General features: G+C 44.4%; 1 protein-coding gene across 6 annotated transcripts in view; it reads left to right on the top strand.

Moving 5' to 3' along the window:
* Nucleotides 1-19,683, top strand: part of LOC134338586 (unconventional myosin-XVIIIb-like) — a 471,306-nt gene that overhangs the window by 159,443 nt on the left and 292,180 nt on the right. For all 6 annotated transcript variants that reach the window (XM_063034529.1, XM_063034531.1, XM_063034532.1 and 3 more), the window contains 3 exons: nucleotides 13,721-13,897; nucleotides 15,530-15,731; nucleotides 19,192-19,334. In XM_063034529.1, the coding sequence (XP_062890599.1) occupies nucleotides 13,721-13,897; nucleotides 15,530-15,731; nucleotides 19,192-19,334 (522 nt within the window). The remainder of the gene's footprint in view (nucleotides 1-13,720; nucleotides 13,898-15,529; nucleotides 15,732-19,191; nucleotides 19,335-19,683) is intronic.

The raw sequence follows: 19,683 nt of genomic DNA on the forward strand, positions 1-19,683 counted from the left end.
AAAACACAGAAGGAGAAGGAAAACTCTGATTTTAAACCTCCGCTGCCTTGTGGCCATACCCACCCATGAGAAAGGCTTCGGGAGTAAACCCCGAGGAAGAAATCCGGAGCCGGGGTCCCTAAGGCAGTTTGATGTTGTTTACAACTTCACTCTGGCAACCTCTGCGACGACACTGGTTCCAAGCTGTATTGGCACTTGCCCTTCCCTTGAACTACATCAGTGATGTGGAGAGGGGGAGCCCGCTGCATGGGCAACAGCCGGTTCTTCAAATCTTCCCGCCCAGGCTTGTGCCCTGGAGAGGACACAGTCCACCAGAGGCACAAACCCATGATCCCCTGGGAGCGACGGCTGTCTACAAATAAAAACACAAAATAATTGATTGCAGAAGTATTCACTCTCCCCACCCCACCCTTTAATATAACCCTTTAAAACCAGTCGGTTTTAGGTCACACAATGAGCTTAAATGGAGATCGCCTGTGTGCAGTCAAAGTGTTTCAATTAATTGTGGTAAAATACACCTGTATCTGGAAGGTCGAACTGCTGACTTTAGGTTGCGTGATTTAATGAAATCCAAAGATCCTGATATGCCTGAGAGTCTGTTGGTTCATCAGTATGTTAAGGAAAATTATTGTGACATATTAACAATTTTTACTGATGGATCAAAAGATAATTTAACAGGGAATGTCAGTATGGCTGTATGAATTACAGGTAACGATAAGGAAACATCTTACTAACTATCTATCAGTACACACTGCAGAACCGGTTTCCATCATTTTGGGCTTACAGTGGGTGGAGGAAATCTGTCCTTGCAAGGTTATAATTTGTTCAGATTCTTTTTCGGTTTTGACTAGTTTTAAAACAGGTCATTTTAGCAGTAGGTCAGACTTACCGCTGGAAACTCTTCAAACTTTATTTCATATTCAAAGTATTGGTCCACATGTCTTCTTCTTATGGGCCCTGCAGATAGAGGTGTTGAGGGGAATTGTTTGGCCTAAAAAGCTGTTAAAAGTTGATCTGTGGATATAGACCTTCCTCTTAGCAAATCAGAAGCTAAGCGGTTGGTGGGGCTAAGAATTAGGAAGTTATGGCAAGACCTGTGGGTTAATATAGTAAAGGGGTCAGATAGGCAATTCTGTGGACGCAGTCCAGAGACCCGGATGGTAGTTTGCCTCCCTGGTGCCAGGGTCCGGGATATTTCTGATCATGTCCAAGATATCCTGAAGTGGGAGGGTGAGGAGCCAGAGGCCGTGGTACATATAGGTACCAATGACATAGGTAGGAAAAGGGATGAGGTCTTGAAAGGAGAATATAGGGAGCTAGGAAGGGAGTTGAGAAAAAGGACCGCAAAGGTAGTAATCTCGGGATTACTGCCTGTGCCACGCGACAGTGAGAGTAGGAATGCAATGAGGTGGAGGATAAATGCATGGCTGAGGGATTGGAGCAGGGGGCAGGGATTCAAGTTTTTGGATCATTGAGACCTCTTTTGGCGCAGGCGTGACCTGTACAAAAAGGACGGGTTACACTTGAATCCTAGGGGGACCAATATCCTGGCAGGGAGATTAGCGAGGGCTACTGAGGTGACTTTAAACTAGAATGGTTGGGGGGTGGGAATCAAATTAAAGAGGCTAGGCGTGAGGAGGTTAGTTCACAACAGAGGGATGGGAACCAGTGCAGAGAGACAGAGGGGTGTAAAGTGAGGGTAGAAGCAAAAAGTACAAAGGAGAAAAGTAAAAGTGGCAGGCCGACAAATCCAGGGCAAGCATTAAAAAGGGCCACTTTTCAACATAATTGTATAAGGGCTAAGAGAGTTGTAAAAGAGCGCCTGAAGGCTTTGTGTGTCAATGCAAGGAGCATTCGTAATAAGGTGGATGAATTGAAAGTGCAGATTGTTATTAATGATTATGATATAGTTGGGATCACAGAGACATGGCTCCAGGGTGACCAGGGATGGGAGCTCAACGTTCAGGGATATTCAATATTCAGGAGGGATAGACATGAAGGAAGGGAAGGTGGGGTGGCGTTGCTGGTTAAAGAAGAGATTAACGCAATAGAAAGGAAGGACATAAGCCGGGAAGATGTGGAATCGATATGGGTAGAGCTGCGTAACACTAAGGGGCAGAAGACGCTGGTGGGAGTTGTGTACAGGCCACCTAACAGTAGTAGTGAGGTCGGAGATGGTATTAAACAGGAAATTAGAAATGTGTGCAATAAAGGAACAGCAGTTATAATGGGTGACTTCAATCTACATGTAGACTGGGTGAACCAAATTGGTAAAGGTGCTGAGGAAGAGGATTTCTTGGAATGTATGCGGGATGGTTTTTTGAACCAACATGTCGAGGAACCGACTAGAGAGCAGGCTATTCTGGACTGGGTTTTGAGCAATGAGGAAGGGTTAATTAGCAATCTTGTCGTGAGAGGCCCCTTGGGTAAGAGTGACCATAATATGGTGGAATTCTTCATTGATATGGAGAGTGACATAGTTAATTCAGAAACAAAGGTTCTGAACTTAAAGAGGGGTAACTTTGAAGGTATGAGACGTGAATTAGCTAAGATAGACTGGCAAATAACACTTAAAGGATTGACGGTGGATATGCAATGGCAAGCATTTAAAGGTTGCATGGATGAACTACAACAATTGTTCATCCCAGTTTGGCAAAAGAATAAATCAAGGAAGGTATTGCACCCGTGGCTGACAAGAGAAATTAGGGATAGTATCAATTCCAAAGAAGTAGCATACAAATTAGCCAGAGAAAGTGGCTCACCTGAGGACTGGGAGAAATTCAGAGTTCAGCAGAGGAGGACAAAGGGCTTAATTAGGAAGGGGAAAAAAGATTATGAGAGAAAACTGGCAGGGAACATAAAAACTGACTGTAAAAGCTTTTATAGATATGTAAAAAGGAAAAGACTGGTAAAGACAAATGTAGGTCCCCTGCAGACAGAAACAGGTGAATTGATTATGGGGAGCAAGGACATGGCAGACCAATTGAATAATTACTTTGGTTCTGTCTTCACTAAGGAGGACATAAATAATCTTCCAGAAATAGTAAGGGACAGAGGGTCCAGTGAGATGGAGGAACTGAGTGAAATACATGTTGGTAGGGAAGTGGTGTTAGGTAAATTGAAGGGATTGAAGGCAGATAAATCCCCAGGGCCAGATGGTCTGCATCCTAGAGTGCTTAAGGAAGTAGCCCAAGAAATAATGGATGCATTAGTGATAATTTTTCAAAACTCGTTAGATTCTGGACTAGTTCCTCAGGATTGGAGGGTGGCTAATGTAACCCCACTTTTTAAAAAAGGAGGGAGAGAGAAACTGGGGTATTATAGACCGGTTAGCCTAACGTCGGTGGTGGGGAAACTGCTGGAGTCAGTTATCAAGGATGTGATAACAGCACATTTGGAAAGCGGTGAAATGATCGGACAAAGTCAGCATGGATTTGTGAAAGGAAAATCATGTCTGACGAATCTCATAGAATTTTTTGAGGATGTAACTAGTAGAGTGGATAGGGGAGAACCAGTGGATGTGGTATATTTGGATTTTCAAAAGGCTTTTGACAAGGTCCCACACAGGAGATTAGTGTGCAGACTTAAAGCACACGGTATTGGGGGTAAAGTATTGGTGTGGGTGGAGAATTGGTTAGCAGACAGGAGGCAAAGAGTGGGAATAAACGGGACCTTTTCAGAATGACAGGCGGTGACTAGTGGGGTACCGCAAGGCTCAGTGCTGGGACCCCAGTTGTTTACAATATATATTAATGACTTGGATGAGGGAATTAAATGCAGCATCTCCAAGTTTGCGGATGACACGAAGCTGGGTGGCAGTGTTAGCAGTGAGGAGGATGCTAAGAGGATGCAGGGTGACTTGGATAGGTTGGGTGAGTGGGCAAACTCATGGCAGATGCAATTTAATGTGGATAAATGTGAAGTTATCCACTTTGGTGGCAAAAATAGGAAAACAGATTATTATCTGAATGGTGGCCGATTAGGAAAAGGGGAGGTGCAATGAGACCTGGGTGTTATTATACACCAGTCATTGAAAGTGGGCATGCAGGTACAGCAGGCGGTGAAAAAGGCGAATGGTATGCTGGCATTTATAGCGAGAGGATTCGAGTACAGGAGCAGGGAGGTACTACTGCAGTTGTACAAGGCCTTGGTGAGACCACACCTGGAGTATTGTGTGCAGTTTTGGTCCCCTAATCTGAGGAAAGACATCTTTGCCATAGAGGGAGTACAAAGAAGGTTCACCAGATTGATTCCTGGGATGGCAGGACTTTCATATGAAGAAAGACTGGATGAACTGGGCTTGTACTCGTTGGAATTTAGAAGATTGAGGGGGGATCTGATTGAAACGTATAAGATCCTAAAGGGATTGGACAGGCTAGATGCAGGAAGATTGTTCCCGATGTTGGGGAAGTCCAGAACGAGGGGTCACAGTTTGAGGATAGAGGGGAAGCCTTTTAGGACCGAGATTAGGAAAAACTTCTTCACACAGAGAGTGATGAATCTGTGGAATACTCTGCCACAGGAAACTGTTGAGGCCAGTTCATTGGCTATGTTTAAGAGGGAGTTAGATATGGCCCTTGTGGCTACAGGGGTCAGGGGGTATGGAGGGAAGGCTGGGGCGGGGTTCTGAGTTGGATGATCAGCCATGATCATAATAAATGGCGGTGCAGGCTCGAAGGGCCAAATGGCCTACTCCTGCACCTATTTTCTATGTTTCTATGTTTCTATGTTAATAATAGGCATAAGGGGAGACACCTTTACCGAAAACATAAAATTGTTGGATTGATGGGAGAAGGGGGTAAGACAAGAAGGGAAGGAATTGTATTGACTCGACTTAGAATTGGGAATACTCTGCTTAATTATTCCTTGTATCTTGTTGAAAACACCACTCTGGGATGTGTAGGTGTGGCCATCATTATGAAACAGTTGAACCCATTCTTTTATAATGTGAAGCATATAAGGTGAAAAGAAAGCAAATGCAGGCTGCCCTACTAACTTTGGGATTGACAGTTTTCATTATAAAACTTTCAGTTATGAAAGTGACTTCAATTTAATTCACAATATTGTTTTTATTATTTACAATCTATAGGGCATTTTGAGGTAATTTAGTTTTCATTTGATAACGAACTAGTAGGGGTTTTATTTCCAATTCTCTACACCACACTCCAGTCCAGTTGGTGGTGGTAATGTACCTTTAAGTTCAACTGCCAACTACCATTGAACATCAGAAGAAGAATTAGGTCCAACTGCTGGTGAGTCAGTATCCGAGCAAAAACTACACCATGAAGACAAAAGAACACTCCAAGCAACTCTGTGAAAAGGTTATTGAAAAACACAAGACAGGAGATGGATACAAGAACATTCCCAAGTCACCGAATATCCCCTGGAGAACAGTTAAGTCAATCATCAAGAAATGGAAAGAATATGGCACAGCTGTAAAGGTGCCCAGAGCAGGCTGTCCTCAAAAACTGAGAGACCGTGCAATAAGGAGACTGGTGAGGGAGGGCATCAAGAGACCTATGACAACTCTGGAGGAGTTACAAGCTTCTGTGGGTTATATGGGAGAGACTGCACAAACAACTCCAAGGCATTCTACAAGTATGTGAAGAGCAAGAGGATAAGACATGAAAGAATAGGACCTATCAAGTGTGACAGTTGGAAAGTGTGTATGGAACTGGAGGAAATAGCAGAGGTACTTAACGAATACTTTACTTCAGTATTCACTGTGGAAAAGGATATTGGTGATTATAGTAACGACTTGCAGCGGACAGAAAAGCTTGAGCATGTAGGTATTAAGAAAGAGGATGTGCTGGAGCTTTTGGAAATCATCAAGTTTTATAAGTCCCCGGGACCGGATGAGATGTACCCCAGGCTGCTGTGGGAAGCGAGGGAGGAGATTGCTGAGCCTCTGGCGATGATTTATGAGAGGCAGGATTTATGAACATTTGGAGAGGTATAATATGATTAGGAACAGTCAGCATGGCTTTGTCAAAGGCAGGTCTTGCCTTATGAAACTGATTGAATTTTTTGAGGATGTGACTAAACACACTGATGAAGGTAGAGCAGTAGATGTAGTGTATATGGATTTCAGCAAGGCATTTGATAAGGTAGCCCATGCAAGGCTTATTGAGAAAGTAAGGAGGCATGGGATCTAAGGGGACATTGCTTTGTGGATCCAGAACTGGCTTGCCCATGGAAGGCAAAGAGCGGTTGTAGACGGGTCATATTCTGCATGGAGGTAAGTCACCAGTGGAGTGCCTCAGGGATCAGTTCTGGGACCTTTACTCTTCGTGATTTTTATAAATGACCTGGATGAGGAAGTGGAGGGATGGGTTAGTAAGTTTGCTGATGACACAAAGGTTGTGGAGGGCTGTCAGATGTTACAGCGCGACCTTGATAGGTTGCAAAACTGGGCTGAGAAGTGGCAGATGGAGTTTCATCCAGTTAAGTGTGAAGTGGTTCATTTTGGTAGGTCAAGTATGATGGTGAAATATAGTATTAATGGTAAGATTCTTGACGGTGTGGAGGATCAGAGGGATCTTGGGGTCCGAGTCCATTGAACACTCAAAGCAGCTGCGCAGGTTGACTCTATGGTTAAGAAAGCGCACGGTGTATTGGCCTTCATCAATTGTGGAATTGCATTTAGGAGCCGAGAGGTAATGTTGCAGCTGCATAGGACCCTGGTCAGACCCCACTTGGAGTACTGTGCTCAGTTCTGGTCACCTCACTGCAGAAAGGATGTGGAAGCCATAGAAAGAGTGCAGAGGAGATTTACAAGGATGTTCCCTGGATTGGGGAGCATGCCTTATGAGAATAGGTTGAGTGAACTCGACCTTTTCTCCTTGGAGCAAAGGAGGATGAGAGGTGACCTGATAGAGGTATATAAGATGATGACAGGAATTGATCATGTGGATAGTCGGAGGCTTTTTCCCAGGGCTGAAATGGTTGCCACAAGAGGACACAGGTTTAAGGTGCTGGGGAGGAGGTACAGAGGAGATGTCAGGAATAAATTTTTTAATCAGAGAGTGGTGAGTGCATGGAATGGGCTGCCGGCAATGGTGGAGGCGGATACGATAAGGTCTTTTAAGAGACTTTTGGATAAGTACATGGAGCTTAGAAAAATAGAGGGCTAGAGATAAACCTTGTAATTTCTAAGGTAGGGGCATGTTCGGCACAACTTTGTGGGCCGAAGGACCTGTATTGTGCTGTAGGTTTTCTTGGTTTCTATGTTTCTAAAATCCTGGAGTAACTCAGCAGGCCAGGCAGCCAGGATGGAAAAGAATATTGTCAACCCTTTGGCTGTTTCAGCACGAAACATCAGGAATACTCTTTTCTTTTGGAGCTGCCTGGCCTGCTGAGTTCCTCCAGGATTTTGCATGTATTGCTTGGATTTCCAGCATCTGCAGATTTTCTCTTGTCTGTGCATACAACTGTTGCCCGGGTGCTTCACAAGTCACAGCTTTATGGGAGAGTGGCAAAGAGAAAGCCACTGTTGAAAAAAAACTCACATGAAATCTCAACCAGAGTTTGCCAGAAGGCATATGGGAGACTCTGAAGTCAGTTGGAAGAAGGTTCTATGGTCTGATGAAACTAAAATCGAGCTTTTTGGCTATCGGACTAAACGCTATGTTTGCCGTAAACACTGCACATCATCAAAAACGCACCATCCCTATTGTGAAGCATGGTGGTGGCTGCATCATGCTGTGGGGATGCTTCACTGCAGCAGGCCCTGGAAGGCTTGTGAAGGTAGAGGGTAAAATGAATGCAGCAAAATACAGGGGAAATCCTGGAGCAGAACCTGATGCTGCCTGCAAGAGAACTGCAACTTGGGCGAAGATTTGTTTTCCATCAAGACAATGACGCCAAGCATAAAGCCAAAGCTACACAAGAATGGCTTAAAAACAACAAAGTTAATGCCCTGGAGTGGCCAAGTCAGAGTTCAGACCTCAATCCAATTCAGAATTTGTGGCTGGACTAGAAAACGGCTGTTCAGTCATGATCCCCATGCAATCTGACAGAGCTTGAGCAGTTTTGTAAAAAGAACGGGGAAAAATTGCACTGTTCAAATGTGCAACACTCACAACACGCTGGAGGAACTCAGCAGGTCGGGCAGCATCCATGGAAGCGATGAGTTGACGTTTCGGGCCGGAAACCTTCGTCAGGACTGAAGAGGGAAGGAGCAGAGGCCCTTTAAAGAATGTGGGGGAGGGTGAGAAGGAGAAGACTGGTAGGTTCCAGTAAGGGGAAAGATCAAGGGGTGGGGGAGGGGAAGTGGGGAGGGGATAGGCAGGAAAGGTGAAGAAGGAATAGGGGAAAGCACAATGGGTAATAGAAGGAGGTGGAACCATGAGGGAGGTGATAGACAGCTGGGGGAGGGGGCAGAGTGAAATAGGGAAATAGGGATAGAGGAAGGGAGGGGGAGGGAATTACCGGAAGTTGGAGAATTCTATGCTCATACCGAGGGGCTGGAGACTACCTAGACGGTATATGAGGTTCAAATGTGCAAAGCTGCTAGAGACCTATCCACACAGACTCAAGGCTGTAATTGCTGCCAATGGTGCATCTACTAAAGTCTGACTTGAAGGGGGCGAATACTTACGCAATCAATTATTTTGTGTTTTATATTCGTAATTAATTTAGATCACTCGGTGGAGACTTTGACATAAAAGAGTCTTTTTCTTTTGATCGGTGCCAAAATAGCCAAATTAAATCCGCTGTGATTCAATGTTGTAAAACATAAAATATGAAAACTTCCGGGGGGGGGGGAGCGGCGGTGCTGAATACTTTTTGTAGGCACTGCATATCAGTAACATGAGATTCCAGAAAGCAATTTAAGATGTGCATAAGGAATACACACACTCACACACTTACACACTCACATACACAATCAATGCACAATTAAATTGTAAAGATTCTGCCTGTCCTATTTCACACTGTCTGCTCTCTGTCTAAGCTACTGGTTAACGTCGATACAGCGCAGGAATATGCCTTTCAATGGTGAAAGTAGAATTGAGGCTCTTGAGTTAATGGAATTTCACTCTACCATCAATATTCTCCACACTTCCAACAACCTGACCTTGAAATGATCATAAACAGAAGCGATTCTGCAGGTGTTGGAAATCTTGAGCAACCCACACAAAATGCTGGAGGAACTTGGCGAGTCAGGCGGCATCTACAGAGAGGAATAAACAGTCAATGTCTCTGCCTGAAACATCAACTGTTTATTCCCCTGCATAGGTGCTGCCTGACCTGCTGAGTTCCTCCAGCATTTTGTGTGTTGGAACAATAATCATTGCCTTGAGTGGTGAGAGTCTGCAGCTCTGAGCGCCATCTTGTGGTAAGTGAGCAGCACCTCATCACCATACCTTTAACCTGGGTCATGTTCATGTTCAATTGTCAATCAATCACACACGAATACAGACTAATGAAACAGTATTACTCCAGGGCCAAGTTGCAACACAGATTATCAACTGTCATATATACCACAAGGCACATGTGTTACATATAAGATCAGAATCTGAATCAGATTTAATATCACTGGCATATGTCGTGAAATTTGTTAACTTTACAGCAGCTGTACAATGAAATACGTGATAAATATAGAGAAGAAACTGAGTTACGTTAAGTATATATTATGTCTATTAAATAGTTCAGTTGAAATAAATAGTGCAAAGTAACAGAAATGAAAAAGTAGTGAGGTAGTGTTCATGGGTTCCATGTTCATTTAGAGATTGGATGGCGGGGGGAAGAAGCTGTTTCTGGAACGCTGAACGTGTGCCTTCAGGCTTCTGTACCTCCTTCCTGATGGTAACAGTGTAAAGAGGGCATGTCCTGGGTGCTGGGGGTCCTTAATGATGGACGCCTCCTTCCTAAGACACCGTTCCTTGAAGATGTCTTGGATACTATGGAGGCTGGTACCCATGATAGATAACAAGTAAACATACAGTCACACACAAAAAAAAATATGTAGCCCCAGTCCATGAGTGACATATCCTGTAAATTGATGTTATCGGCAAGAACAAGCAGTTATCACCAGTCAGCAGACAAACGTATGCTTGCATGCACACAATCCAGCTTGTCATTCTATCGATCAAACACTGGAGGGCAGCACCAACAGGCGGGGCCAACCCAGCATAGACACTGCGTTACAACACCTCCGACATCTCCTCTCCCGGACTGCTGCAACAGGCAACCCCACAGCCTGAGGCCTAGTCCTTGCTCCAGCCTAAACCACGTAGCTCCCAGGCCATTTGTCTCATCAAAAACAAGGGAAATGGCACTTTACATTATCAGTGTCCAAGAGGGTCTTCCACTTGCAAGAGAAACATCCAAGAGAATCACTCGCTGTTAGACTGCACACCGCCTTTGCGCATTGACTCTGATGTTCACCTGTAGCCGGCAGTAACCAAGTTCAGATCCTCCGCCAACGAGCAGCTCGCTGATGAGTAACCCTGCAAGACTTGTAGTTCCTAAAGTTCAGCATTGTCTTCTCTTGCAATTGTAACAAACACCTTTGGTTTGCCCCAGGGAGGCCAACTCTGAGTATGCCGCCATCTTACCAGAAGTTTAGAATCAGATACAGGTGTATAATTAATCGCTTGTACGACATGAAATTTGTCTTGCTGCAGCAGTACTGTGCAAGGATATAAAAACTGCAATAAATTACAAAATAAATTAGTGCAGGACAAAAAATGAATAATGAGGTAATGAAAAATGTGTTCACGGACCATTCAGAAATCTGATAGTGGAGAGGAAGAAAAGTTCCCGAAATATCGAGTATCTTTAGGATCCTGTTCCACCTCCCCCAAGAGTAGTAATGAGAAGAGGAAATTTTTCTGGATGGTGAGGGTCCTTTTTATGCTGGAAGCCGCCTTCTTGAAGCATTGTCTCTTGAGGATGCCTTCGCTGGTGGGGAGGGTTGTGCCCATGATGGAGCGGGCTGAGTCTGCAACATCATGTGATCCTGTGCGTCTGAGACTCGATACCAGGCTACAATGCACCAATTACAATGCTCCCCCTGTTCACCTATAGAAATGTCCAAGAGTTTCTGTTGGTGCTCCAAATCTGCCCAAACTCTTATCGAAGTAGAGCTGCTGGTGATTGCATCAGTATGTTGGGGCCAGGATCCATCCACTTACCATCTGCCAGTTCTTGCTGCACCTTTCTTTCCCTCAGTCCACTTCCCTCCAGAGATGTTTCTTGACCCATTGAGTTTCTAAAGCCCTTTGTCCCAGAATCTCAGGCAGCCACCTCCAGTTTGTCAGTACAGTAGAGCCTCAGAAGAGCAGGAGAGTGTGGGGTGGGTGTATGTGTGTGTGTGTGTATATAGAGTTGGTGGTGGACCAACCAAGTCTGATTTTACTCTAGAAGACTGTTGAGAAGTATTGGACCTCAGGACCTCATGAAGTCTGAGATCAGGTATTTCAGAACTGGGAAACTGGAAGATAATACATGAAACTATTGTCTGAGAGAAGCAAGCAGATTATAAGCGGGTAGCACTCGAGCCAGTCGAACATAGTACAGTGCAGGAAGAGTCTTTTCAGCCCACTATTCCCTCTAAGCTGCACGTGTGTGTGGCTGCATAGTAACTGAAATGCTCCAGTGCACGTAGCCTTTGTTGCCATGCAGCTGGAATTTTCTCTTTATATAATGTTTTATTAAAGTGCAGTACAGTTTCCAGGTCATGTAAAAATTTCCTGCTGAGAGTAATACTTGGTTTGCACAGCTGTGTGTAAAATTAGAGGGAACATTGCCTCAGCCCACCAGCTCTGAGCTTACCATGACAGCATTCCAAACTAACCCCGTCTGAGTGCACATGGTCTGTATCAGTTCATTCCCTCTTAGATCTGTCTGTCTAAATGTCTCTTAAATACTGCTGTCATATCACCCCCATTCCAATCACCTAGCAACTCTGTAAAATGAAAAAATCTTGTTTTGTAAATCTCCTTTAAACTTTAAACTTACTACCTCCTGCCTTTTGCCCGACGCCGGCCCCCTGGGCCTGAGTCGACCTAGTAGTAGTAGCAACCTTAGACCTAAGCCTTCCTGTATCTGACTTTCCACTGTGGGGTACACACTCTGACTATCCACCCCATCTACGTCCCACATCATTTTAAACACTATTATCAGGTTGCATCCCCACCCCCCACAGCGTCTGATGCGCCAAGGAAAACCATCAGAGTCTCCAACCTTTCCTGACAGTTAGTGAGGTAACGTCACTCTAATGATCACAACCACTCAGCACTTCCATCAGATTTCTGAACAGCCCGTGAACACTTCCTCACCTTTGGATTGCTTATCTTTTATTGTGACCTATTGTGATGTTTTTATGTGTTGCACTCTACTACTGCCATAAAACAACACATTTGATAACAAACAGATTCTGATTCTGATTCAGACTGTAACACTGCTGGTAAGTGTTACTTCCTGGAAGAAATCCGATCCCATGACTTACTCTTCAAAAGAAAAATACTGCAGGTACTAGAAACCTGAAATAAAAACAACTTCAGCACATATACAGTATGTTGTGCACGTAAGGGGAGAGGGGTAATTTCAAAGGAGATGTGAGAGGCAAATGTTTTTACACAGAGAGTGGTGGGTGCCTGGAATGTGCTCCCTGCTGTGGGGGACGGGGACGGGGGGAAGTGGTAGAGATGAGTACATTAGAGACTTCCTGAATGTGAGGAAAATGATATGATATGGACATTGTGTACGCAGAGGGATTAGTTTAGTTGGCCTTTTGATTACTAATTTAATTGTTCTGGCACAACATTACAGGCAGAAGGGCCTGTTCCTATGCTATACTGTTTGAAGTTCTAGTTTCATTAAGTCTGGCTTTGTCTGTGGGTCTGTGGACAGAGAAATAGGGCTATTGTGTCAAGTTGATGACTTTTCGTTGGAAATGGAAAACGTTCCGATGAAAGGAAATGGGAACTGGGAAATGTTCTAATGAAAGGAACTGGGAAATGTTCTATGAAAGGAACTGGGAACTAGAAAATGGGAAATGAGAAATGGGAAATGTTTCAATGAAAGGAACTGGGAAACATTCCAATGAAAGAAACTGGGAGATGTTCTAATGAAAGGAACTGGGAAATGTTCTATGAAAGGAACTGGGAACTAGAAAATGGGAAATGAGAAATGGGAAATGTTCTAATGAAAGGAACTGGGAAATGTTCTAATGAAAGAAACTGAGAAATGTTCTAATGAAAGGAACTGGGAAATGTTCTAATGAAAGGAACTGAGAAACGTTGCCCTGCAGAACTCAATTCAATTGATAATTTGATCAGATATACCTGTATATCAGACCGTACAGTGAAATAAACCGTTTTCCTTTGTAACCAATGAAGATGAAAGATTAGTTTGAGGTAGCCCGCAACTGTCGCCATACGTTCTGGCACCAACGTGTTTATCAGAACAACATAACCAGTGAGAACAACAAAACAAAACAACAGCAGAACAAATCCTTATCCCACCCACAGACAGGCCTCCCCCCCACCCCTCAGGACATTCTGCCTTCATGCCTCCAGTCCTTGGCTCCAGATTCTCGGACTTGCAGATATCGGGCCAACAGATTCGGACTTTGCCCCAGGACTTGCCTTTTGGCCTATACCTCAGTATGCGCGGATCATGGGTTAACAGTGATTCTGCCTCTCTAGATCCTGCCTGATTTACTGAGCATCCCCAGTGTTTTTCTCACGAATTTTTACTATCCTTTCCCCAGGTGAACCCATCCAGGCTCAGCTACACCGAGGACCTTGCACAGCTCACCCACTTGAACGAGTCCAGTGTTCTCCATGTGTTGCAGCATCGTTTTGGGTCTCAGCTGATCCACACCAAGGCAGGGCCCGCCCTCCTCATCGTCAGACCCCTGGGCACCATTACCAACTACTCGACAAAGGTACTTCCGTCTTCAGCTGGGCTAAAGTGCTTGGGAAAGCCTCTAGAAATAGAGCAGTTCCAGGAGGACAATTTGTGTTATTGTCCAGCAGATCTTTGGCTAGCTGGTAATACAGACAGTTGACAGAAAAATTATTCCGAGTATTGTGCTAAAAGAAATGATTGGTCACAAAGAGACGGTGAGATTCTGTGAGTGCTGTATCATACTGGACCTGACGGAAAACAGGTAACAAATCAAACGGTGCAGTGAAATTTTGGAAAGAGAAGAGATTCTGCAGATACCTGGAAAATGCTGGAGGAACTCAGCAGGTCAGGCAGCACCTACAGAGAGAAATGGACACTTCATGTTTCAGGCCAAGAACCTTCATCGGAACAGGAAAGGAAGAGGGCTAAGCCTCATCACTATCAACACTCTAACAGAATAGTGACTCCTTTCCCTCCACCCACCTTATTCTGGCGTCTGTCCCTTTCCTTTCCAGTCCTGATAAAAGGGATCTAGACTGTGACCTTCTGATTCAGGAACAAGAATGCTTTCTGTGGATATTTACTTTGTACAGTCAAACCTTGGTCTGTGTGGCTTGTACGTAACATATTACGGAGTTTGAAAATTCATTCTGTTGAAGTCAACAGAGCCAGTCTTTGGGACAGGAACCCACCACAGAGTGCCCCACAGTGAATGGAGATTTATGCCCTGCGAGCTGGTCCTGGGATACTGAATCACCTAAAACGGCAGATCCTGGAATCTGGAGCAAGAAACAGTCTGTTGGAGGACTCAGTGGGTGGAGTATGCCTGGGATTCATTCCGGTCTGGTATGGAACACCAATGCCCTAGGACAGAGAAGCCCACAGATCTGGTGGATATAGCCTAGCACATCACAGGAAAAGCCCCCTCCCCACCGCTGAGCACATTTAAATGGAGCATTGCCACAAGAAAGCAGCATCCAACATCAAAGACCCCCCCACCATCCAGTCCATCTCTCTTCTTGCTGCTGCCATTGGAAGGTGACTCCAGAACCCATGGACTCACTTTCAAAGAGTCATGTTTTCAAAATTATTTATTTATAATTTATTATTAGTTCCTTTTGCATTTGCACAGATTGTCACCTTTTGCACATTGGTTGTTTGTAAGACTTTGTGTGTAGTTTTTCATTCGTTCTGTTGTGCTTCTTTGTTCTACTGTGAAATGCCCGCAAGAAAATGAATCTCAAGGTAGTATATGGAGACATGTACGTACCTGGATAATAAGTTTATATTAGATTATGAGGACACGCGGTCCTCTTTTATTGTCATTTAGTAATGCATGCATTAAGAAATAATACAATGTTTTTCCAGTAGCATCTGTTGGAGGAGAGGAATTGTTGACCTTTCAGGTTGGAAACCCTATGTTAGGACCTCAGGAAAGATGACTGTAACTGCCAGGTCCAGATTGTAAGGTTTCAACCTGAATCATTGATGTTTCCTCACTCCCACAGAAGCAGCTGGGCCTCCAGCAGATCGTCACTGAATTGCCTGAGTTTGCCGTTGGTTTGATTGTTTTACCTGATGCTCTGAAACTTTCCTGTAAACTGTAAAATTGTTCTGGATCCACGAGGAGAATCAGTCATGAATCTTTCCCTTCTTTTTGTGTGTCCAGTTCTTCAGGAGTAAGCGCGCAGAGGGACTGCCACCGCATATATTTGGGGTGGCCCAGAGAGCCTACTGGAACATGCTGGAGCATCGGAAAGACCAGAGCATCGTTCCCCTGGGGTGGAGCGGTGCAGGGAAGACCACAAGCTGCCAGAGTGTCCTCGAGTACATTGTTGGAGCAGCTGGCAATGGGAGCACAGTTGTGACAGGTGACAGCAGACTTTCATCCCTCCCCGCATCCTACCCCAACTCCAGAGCCTGCCAGTACTTTGCTGGCCTTGAGCAACTTCCTTGGACAAGTTTTGTTGCACATTGGCCTTTGCCCCTTGAAGGCACCAGGGTTGATTTTAACCAGGGTATAAAGATGTTACTGTGGATTGTTCTGCTTGGTTTTGAAAATGTGATTGGTTGCTATGGATACCTATCACAATGCTGTAAATCTTCAATAATGTGGTGTCCAATTCTTTGAAAATCTGACAGTTCGCATCTGGCCTAATGGGATCCATTTTCCACACTCCCTTTAAACTCACTGGGATCTGTTCTGTGTACAGCAATCTCTTTAAACTCACTGGGATCTGTTCTGTTTACTGCATACTCTTTAAACTCACTGGAATCTGTTCTGTGTACAGCACTCTCTTTAAACTCACTGAGATCTGTTCTGTTCGCTGCATTCTCTTTAAACTCACTGGAATCTTTTCTGTGTACAGCATTCTCTTTAAACTCACTGGGATCTGTTCTGTTTACTGCATTCTCTTTAAACTCACTCGGATCTGTTCTGTTCGCTGCATTCTCTTTAAACTCACTCGGATCCGTTTTCCACACACCCTTTAAACTCACTGGGGTCCGTTCTGTTCGCTGCATTCTCTTTAAACTCACTGGGATCTGTTCTGTTCACTGCATTCTCTTTAAACTCACTGGGATCTGTTCTGTGTACAGCGTTCTCTTTAAACTCGCTGGGATCTGTTCTGTTCGCTGCATTCTCTTTAAACTCACTGGGATCTGTTCTGTTCGCTGCATTCTCTTTAAACTCACTGGGATCTGTTCTGTTTACTGCATTCTCTTTAAATTCTCTGGGATCTGTTCTGTTTGTTGCATTCTTTTTAAACTCACTGGGATCCTTTTAAGCACATTGAGATCAGTCTTTTGAACTCCAGTGTTACTTATGAGCCCATGCTCACATTAAACATATTGGGGAACTGTTTCTCATCTTGGTTGAGAGAAGGACAGGCATGAGTGATTAATGTGCCAGGTTTTTGAAGTTTTAGAAAAGATAGAGAAGGAGGTCGGGGGGGGGGGGGCGCGCGGGGTGCCCTACTAATCAAGGACAATATCACAACTGTTATTGGAGGAGACATAATGGAGGGGTCAGACACATTCCATTCGGGTGGAATTCAAGAATAAAAAAGGTGCAATCACACTGATGGGATTGTACTACTGACCCCTAATAGTCACCGGGACAGAGAAACAGATGTCTAATCAGATTAAGGAAAAGCGACAAGAGATTGATGAGGGTAGGGTGGTGGATGTTGTCTACATGGATTTTAGAGAGGGATTTGGCAAAGTCCCTCATGAGAGGCTAATCCAGAAGATTAAGATGCATGGGGTCTGTTTGGATTCAGAACTGGCTTGCCCATAGAAGGCGAGGGGACTTAATTAAGCTGGAGGTTTGTAATTATTGGATCCACAGGGATCTGTGGTGGGACCTCTGCTGTTTGTGATATATAGAAAAGAGCTGGATGAAAATGCAGATGGTGGGGGTGTGGTTAGCAAATTTGTAGATTGGTGGAGCTGTGGATAGTGTAGAAGACTGGTACAGAATACAGCATGATATCGATCAGTTGTAGATACAGGCTGAGAAATGGCAGATGGAGTTTAACCCAGATAAATTTGAGGTGTTGCACCTCAGTAGGGAAAATGCAAGGAGAGAGTACACTGTTCAGGACAAGGTCCCTAACAGTGTTGCTGAGCAGAGAGATCTTGGGATCCAAGTTCATAGCCCCTTGAAATTGGGGACACAGGTTGATAAGGTGGATAAGAGGGATTATGTAATGCTTGCTTTTATTAGCCAAGGCACTGAGTTCAAACGTCAGGAGGTTATGTTGCAACTTTATAAAACTCTGGAGTATTGTGCACAGTTCTGGTTGGCTCTCTATAGGAAGGACGTTGAGGCTTCGGAGAGAGTGCAGAAGAGGTTCACCAGGATGCTGCCTGGTTTAGAGGGCATGTGCTATCATGAGAGGCTGGGTTGTTTTCTCTGGAGAGCCGGAGGCGGAGGGGAGATCTGATCGAGGTGTACAAGATTATGAGAGGTGTAGATAGAGTGGACAGAAAGTATTTGTTTCCCAGGGTTGAAATGTCTTATACCAGAGGCATGCATTGCAGGGGAGAGGGGGCAGGTTCAAGGGGGATGTGAGGGGTAAATGTTTTACTCAGAACGAGGTGGATGCCTGGAATTCACTACCTGGTCTGGTGGTAGAGGCAAATACATTAGAGGCTTTCGAGACACGACTGGATAGGCACATGGATATAAGGAAGATGGAGGGATAAAGACTTGGTGTAGGTAGGAGGGATTAGTGTTTGGCTGTTCTTGATTTGTGTTTTAGCTGGTTCAGTATAACACTGTGGGCCGAATGGCTTGTTTCTGTGCTGTATTGTTCTATGTTCTATCTTCTCTTTAAACTCACCGGTTCCTTGGAAAGTTTTTCATAGTATTGTGTAACATCTAAAAAATGTGAAGTTTAAATGTGTAAGAATATGGAAGTATATCATTCAGCGGTCCAGAAAATCTGCTAATCCAACACCACCAAAGGCATCTGATTTTTGGAGTTTTCTCGAACCAGTCATAAATTTGATCAGTGGGTCAAATTTCTACCCAAGAAACCCCTTGCCAGGATCTTGCTGAGTAACTATCCCCAAATCCTCCTGGAGGTTCCTCGGTTGCATCCTACCCACTCGGTGCTATTTTGCAGGAATGTCCCACTGTGATCCTGCCCCTGAACTAGGATGATCACAATCATTTTCCAGCACTGCTTGCTCCACCCTCTGTCCTTTAATGGTCAAAATGAATCCTGCAGCAAAGCTGGAAGGAATAAAGGAAGGCAAAATGATCAAACTGAGAATGTTTTCTTCCTCCTTTCATGATCTTTTATGTTTTACTATTGCATGCTCTTCAGCTAGTGCCATCTTCTTTATGGAGGGCAAAATCCTTTCAAAACAGATTGAAAAACTGAGTTGAGCTCTGAGCCTTGTCTTGTCTTGGCACTGTAGCACTGCTGCCTCACAGGTCCAGGGACTGGGGCCCACTCCTGACTTCAGTGCTGTCTATGGGAGGTTTGATTGTTCTCCCTGTGAATCCACAGCTGCCTTTGAGTGTTTCAGTTTCCTGCCTCATCCCAGACTCATGTCAGTCACCACATAGTGTCAGCTAATATTGAAAAGAATGTCACTCACACTTCAAAGCTCAAGGCTTTCTCAAAGGAAATTAGTGATGGACTCGAAGAAATTCTGAATGGATAGCAGGCTGTCCCCAGTACATTGTTAGGTTGTGTTGGTTGTTAATGCAAACAGTGCTTGTTACTGCTGTTTCAATGTCCTAGAGATCTATAAATGGATCTGAAATCTGAAATCTGGAAAAGGATTAAATCTGGACCCTTTCCCTTTCTTTTGCAGTGGAGAAAATTCAGGCAATGTTCACCATTCTGCAAGCTTTTGGCACCATTCCAACTCCACAGAACAACCACACCACTCGATTCTCAATGGTGGCCTCAGTGGACTTTGACCAGCTGGGGCGAGTTTCAGCGGCACACCTCCAGGTACAACAAAGTCAAAGTCAAGTTTGCACAAATACATTATTATAATGTTTCTCTTTAGAGAAGGTGCAGAGCTTTACATGATGCTGCCTGGATTAGAGAACATGTCTTGTGTTGATAGGTTGATGAACAAGGGCTTTTCTCTTTGGAGTAAAGGAGAACAAGAGATGTGTTGATCAAGGTGTACAAGACGATAAGAGGCTTAGATCGAGTGGATAACCAGAGACATTTTCCCAGGGCAGAAATGGCTGATACAAGGGGGCATAAATTTAATGTGATTGAAGTAAAGCATGGAGGAATGTCGAGAAGTAAGATTTTCACACAGAGATTTTTGGATGACCTGGTACTGTGG

This window comes from Mobula hypostoma, chromosome 27 (assembly GCF_963921235.1).
Source record: "Mobula hypostoma chromosome 27, sMobHyp1.1, whole genome shotgun sequence".
NCBI lineage: Eukaryota > Metazoa > Chordata > Chondrichthyes > Myliobatiformes > Myliobatidae > Mobula > Mobula hypostoma.